At 35.1% G+C, this 6,362-nt stretch overlaps 1 protein-coding gene across 1 annotated transcript; it reads right to left on the bottom strand.

The window, feature by feature from the left end:
* Nucleotides 1–448: 448 nt before the first annotated feature.
* On the bottom strand, nt 449–3,892 carry LOC139866344 (uncharacterized). The gene is made up of 3 exons (XM_071854559.1): nt 1,755–3,892; nt 1,179–1,296; nt 449–1,000 (listed from the first exon to the last, which is right to left on the bottom strand). Exons 1-3 carry the CDS (start codon nt 3,360–3,362, stop codon nt 756–758), a joined length of 1,971 nt encoding a protein of 656 aa, XP_071710660.1. The 5' UTR covers nt 3,363–3,892; the 3' UTR covers nt 449–755.
* Nucleotides 3,893–6,362: the final 2,470 nt, after the last annotated feature.

Here is a 6,362-nt window from a genome sequence, read left to right as displayed (position 1 = left end):
ATCCAATGCTTTTAGGCTACATTTTTAAATATGGTGTTCCATTTTGATCACATTTATTAGGTACACGTTAACACCTTTAAAAAAAAAAAAAAAAAAAAAGGTAAAAACACTAACAAGAAACCACACTAGATTAAAACATTTCAATCCCAACAATGAAAGCCTAGAGGCCATATTTTAGTTCCAATATAACCCAAAAATCATACACCCCAACAGCAAAAGTAAAAAACAGATGCCACGCAACTAATGTAATTTTGGTCGGCACATTAACTTTACAAGATTAATGTTCAGATATATTTAACTTCAAGCATTAAGTTTTACGTTTCTGTTGGTAGAAATCAAACTATCCAACTCTAAGCAATCAAATGTCAAATAACTAAACAAATCAAGCAGCAAGTGGTAGACCAAATAATGCCCAAAAGCCATACAATAAACCCGACCAACTTCAATCCAAGTATAATTTTCTTTTCCTTTTTTGATATTTAGAAAAAAAAAAAAAAAAAAAATCTCCAATTGTACAGCTTTTGGGTTGTAAGAAGGTACTATTGATGATGCAGAATGTACAAGCAATCAAGATCTGTACAGCAATTACAGTACTACCAGCTTTCATGGCCAACATGGAAAAAGCCTCGCAACTACTAAAAAAAACGACGGCCAAAAGGCTAGCTTGCATCACAAACACCCCCTTCTCACACGCTTTATAGAAAGACCGCCTTTTAATTGGTAATAATCAAAAAAAGCGTTATGTCAAACATGATCTAGTCACCGAAAATAAGAGTTCCATCAATAGTAACATCCACTGATCCAAATGATGCTCGTGCTTCTGCAATTTTAAGTGACATGGCCGCCTTGTAAGTTAGTAGGTCTGCAACCTCCATTAGTAGCTGAGCTCTTTGACGCTTCATAATTGCAGCCACTTCTGCCCTGTTTGCAGCAGCTTCAGCTTGATGAACTTTGATGCTGGCTTTCTCAGCCTCTTCTGCCTTGTTCCTTTCACATAATGCTGCAGTAATCATCATTCATAATTGTCAATTAGTAACAGAAAAAAAAAAAAAAAAAAGAGTCAATCATTGTTAAGAACCCAAACAGATACTACATTTTAGGGTTTTACCACAACATCCATAATTATGTTGGACAATCAAAAAATTATGAAACTAAGCTAGGTAGATGTATATACTAACCTTTCAAGAAAGTTATCTGCTTTCCTCTTCCGGCTTGGTTTCCACGTTGTCTAAATGATCTCTTCTTGCGCAAAACACCTTTGAAATTAGGCCGTTCAATATTTCTTGGTTTGTATAACTGCCAAGAATGCACTTATTGTTAGACAACCAAACTTAAAATATGAAACATCACAATACTCATCTCATAGACATCATCACAAACAGTGATCAATCCGCAAGTTTAATGGTAGATCTAAATCCTTACTGGTAAATTTAATTTGTGTTTCGGCTTAAACAGGTCAATCAGGTCAAATAAAAATAGAAACTAGCTTATTAACATGAAACTGGGTTGAGCAGGATTATTATATTGAAAAAATACAAATATGGAATCACATTTGACTATTTAATTATAGATTATTAAAATTAAACTGCACATAAAGTGTCCTGGCTGAACTCACCCATGAAATACAAAGCTACTCTGTTTGGCATTTTGACCCATTACCCAAACCCACACGACCCACCCACCTTGCCACGTTTACTTGATTGCACACATTATAGAAGACAAATAGTGATAATATTCATTATACAATCTTTTACCTGAAACACCCGAACAAGAGCTGAATCCTTCTTCTTCCGTTTAGTCATCCAATAATCATAAACGACTTCCAAAACTTCCTTCGATGCCAGCATCAGACAGCGATCAACAGCCAATGTCACATCAGAATAATCCTCTTCACTACCATAGATCCCTCTTTCAAAAGCATCAATTATTTTCTCAAAAGTATCATTATCAATCTGTGTATCACTTTCAGCATTAAACTTATTCAGCCACTCATCATCTTCAGAATCCATGTCATACACTGGATCATTCTTTTCCAACACACTGGAAACTTCATCGCCTCTTGAACAGATGTACGAATCCGGCAAATTAAAAGGTATATATTTCTCCTCAGCATACCCCTGTACTTCATTCACCCTAGGCACAGGTATTATACTCGTTAACGAAGCCTTCACTCGTAGGATTCGTTCAGAACATTTTCTGTACAATTCCTTGAAAATAAACCAATCTTCCCTAACAGGAAATTCAAGCTTCCAGCTTTCATCACCTCCAGCCCAAATTATGGCATTAGTTACCCTATTGCAAAAACAAGGTTTCATTAAGTTTCGGGGTTCAACCCTAAACCTCTCAACCCCGTCTTTTCTAACCACAAGAAACCACTGGTTGGGACCCACCATTTCCATGGTTATAACAGCTCCAACTTGTCTATAACACCTATCTGATTCTATCACCAAAATACTCGCATTGCAACTTGTTGAGTCTACATCATGTGTTACTTCTTTAACTTCTTTACGACTAAATCTTCGTATTGACCTAGAAACCTCAGGGTTTGACTTTATAGGGAAAAACAGAGCACTGTCCTGCACAAGACCACCACTTGATTTCAAATGTCCAACACTTGACAAGTTCCTTTGTTTTCTTGACCTTAAAGAACTTCTTCTCTTTTGAATGCCACGGTGAACGGTAATATTACTCCTCGGCCGCAAATTAGGTGCATTTATCTGCTTCCGTTTATAAACCACAATCTTCTTTCCCTTCCTTTTTCTAGATTTAGACTTTGGAGTTACAGAAGGCTCAATGGTAACATTTGGAAGTGTATCAGATGGCAGCTTCTTGGTGTTAGCCGTCTGCTTCTCGATGTTAGCTGTCTGCTTCTCGGTTTCAGCCGTCTGCTTCTCGGCGTTAGCCGTCTGTCTGGACCGCTTCCTAGAAAACGTCATCCCATATTTTTTATCTAAATTATCAGAAGTAGTAGTCTTACTCCGCTTCCGTTTCCTAGTATAAACCAATCCCCAACGGCTACTTTCCGTTCCAAGATCACGATCAGCGTTCTTAATCACACCATTTTCCTTCGATTCAGCTACTACCTTAAGTGATTTTCCACCGTCAATATCCATAACATTCTTATCAATTCCTACATCGGAATTACGCCATCCATTTCGTTTAGACTCAACGTCACCACAGCCGCCATCACCACCAACAGCATGATCCAGTAACGCAATCCAATCCTGTTCAGCGTTGGCAACAGCTAACGGTGCTCTTCGCATGTGCTTATACACCTCTTGTGTAGTAAGCAACCTTCTCCCTGACCTCAAAACCCTAGCACCAAAAACCCTAGTTGTTCTCCTCATCTCCACCGACGGCATCTGCACCGGCACACTTTTTCCCTAATTCTACCTCACTACCTCAAAATTAGGTCAATTTATAACCCTAACTAATTTCCTACACACTAAAACTATAAATTAGATATATACATACACCTATACGTACATAAGATCAGAAATTAGAGTAAGTAAACGGAGATTATTGATACATATTAGATCCGGAGTTCTCTAGATACGAGAAACGGGATAATTGTACGGAAGAAACAAAGTTTCTTTTTGATTTTGATTTTTAATAAATAAATAAATAAATATATGTATATCGATGAATAGATAGATAGATAGATATAGATAGATAGATGAATAGATAGATGGATGGATAGATGGATGGATCGATGGATGTAACGTACCTGAAGAAGGTGGTTGTGGTTGTGGTGGTGGTGGAAGAAATTGATGAGATGAGGCGGCGGTTATGGAAGAGAAGGGTAAAAGTGAAGAAGTGATGGCCGTTGGATCTGGAACCCTAGGGTAATTGTTCTGTGTACTTCTACTCACACTATTACTATCATTTTATTTTATTTTTATTAATTTATTAATTAATTGTTAGACTACGAAGGAAATATAAATGGGAGTTTTTCTATTTTCTATATGCACCCATGTAATATTGTTGACTTTTGAATTTTGATAAGAAAGTTTGGTGTACTTCAGTTTGTAGTCCTTGTATTTTTTTTCTCGATATTATTAGATTGTTACTATATTCGTTAATAGATAGATATTTACAACACTATTTTTTTTTAACGGCAAATTTTCGCATCGAATATTCTCATTTGCGACTCACACACGCTAGATAGAAAACTCCAAGGATTGACCCGAATTACTTGGTAACTGATCGCGAATTCCGGGTTCCTTGACAACTAATCGCGAAAAAATCCTACAGATTATGTTAGAACTATTCATGTCTTGTGGGTTATTGTAGTAATTTGTTTCTTCAAAAATACTTCAAAATGCTTATATCATTGTTTTTGTCATTGTTATGTTTGACACAAAGTTTTTTGAAGTTTCAAACTTTTGGTTTATTTTTATATAAAAAAAGCTAATTTGATTAAAGGAGCTTAGAGTAGTTAGAAAGAGAGCAAAACTAAAAAGCTACTATAACTAACTTTCGAGAAAAAACTTTGAGTTTTTTTCATGTTATATTTTATTTTAACAATTCTAGTTACTCTGCCAAACACCTATATACACCTGCCAGCAGTGGCGAGTCTACTTCATTGAGGGTGGGGTCCTTGGATCCCACTATTTTGAAGAGAAAAAAAAAGTACTATGTATTGTTCAAATTGTACGGGATACCATTAAATTTAACTATTGAACCTCATATATTTTTAGGATGTATGTTTTTTTGGAAATAAACAACCAATAAGTTACCCTTCAAACATAATTAGCTTTGAAAATTTTTTTAGGACCTCATTGCATTTTCATCCTGGATTCGCCAGTATTAAGTATACCCGTTAGTTTTGAAAAACATACCTTATATAGCCAAATTCTATAAAGAAAATAAAAAGTAGGAAATTTTATTAACTTTCTAATGATAGAAACAAAAACTTTTTATGCCTTAGAAATTAGATTTTCACTCGTGACAAAAAACAATATACATATTTCTTTTTTCTTTTTTTTTTTTAACGACAGTTTGGGATTATCCAGGAAACTAAACCATCCACGCGATCATCTTTCAGGATTGCATAACTCGCGTCCAAGTGCTGCCCTGAAAGAATTCATGACCAATTCGAGAGCATGGCCGGTAAAACCCCTCATCTTCGCTACTCCCGCGACGCATTGTGCGAAAGACGATCTTGGGTGAATTTTAAAGATGGATGATAGCCTTGTGTGCAATCTTGTAGTCTCATTTGCAATCTTCGAATCAATGGTGTGTCTCAATTGGTATCGACGTATTTTTCTTTTTAACCAAAAATTGCTGGCTTAAATTTTTTACTCGTATCAGATTGTCAATTAACTATATAGATGTTAAAGATAGACCACTAAAATATAAAGGACTACTTTTGTTGCTAAGAAAACTGAAAGGTGATTATTACAATAAACAACAACAATAGGGATTCAAGTGAAATAATTTTTTTTATGTCTATCAGTTAACTCATATCAAAGCGTAGAGAGCAAGAAAAAAACAAGGGCAAAAGAGTTATTTTGCTCATTGGTGTCACGAATTTCTTTCACATGGGACCAACTAAAATGCCACCTAGCCAAATCTAATTTTCCAACAAAAAAAATACTCCGTAATATATTAAACTAATTGACTTTTAAAAAATTATATAAATAATTTCCGATTGGTGAGGTATTTCGCATCAAACATGTCAAATTTATTGCATCATCTTTTGATTTCCCGAATTGACAAGTTAATCAGAATGATCAAACTGTGTAGGACAATCAGGACACCAAATATCGATCTTCCTCCCTTTTCCTCTTAAATAAAAATAGCATATGGAGTCCCAAGAGTTTAAGGACCTAAAACGAGATTTAAAAAAGGTCTTTATGCCTTAACAAACAATACAAGTTATCTAAAAATGGCTCTTAGGCCATAACGAATAATATAAGTTATTTAAAAAAAAAAACTCAAAGAATGGTAATGCACTTTGATTTCTCATTTTTCTGTAACCTTTGATTTCGCTTCCGCTATTTCAGTTGTGTTTTCCTAGTTCTCGTATTTCTTAAAAATTTGATTTTATCTATATGTATAAAAATTGAACCCCTGAAAACTTCGAGTTCCCAATTGGTCGATCACTTTGTTCCCACTCCGGGTCTCCCATGAAAACTAAAAAGGGTAAAATCGACCTTCTGGCGACCTCACAGTAACCGAGCACGTGGCCTACTTATGAGAGGAAAACTAGTGAAATGCTTATTGCATTTCGCTCCGGTTATAAGCTACCTATTAATAAGTGAAATTTATAATTGTAACGAAAAGGCACCCGTTGTTATGGAAATTTTTTATAAAAAAAGTTTAAATTTTATTATAAAAATTTATAATTGCAAAAAGCA

Source organism: Rutidosis leptorrhynchoides, chromosome 9, assembly GCF_046630445.1.
Source record: "Rutidosis leptorrhynchoides isolate AG116_Rl617_1_P2 chromosome 9, CSIRO_AGI_Rlap_v1, whole genome shotgun sequence".
In the NCBI taxonomy this organism is placed as follows: Eukaryota; Viridiplantae; Streptophyta; class Magnoliopsida; order Asterales; family Asteraceae; genus Rutidosis; species Rutidosis leptorrhynchoides.
Note: the sequence above shows the minus strand (reverse complement) of the source record. Positions and strands in the feature narration are given on the sequence as shown.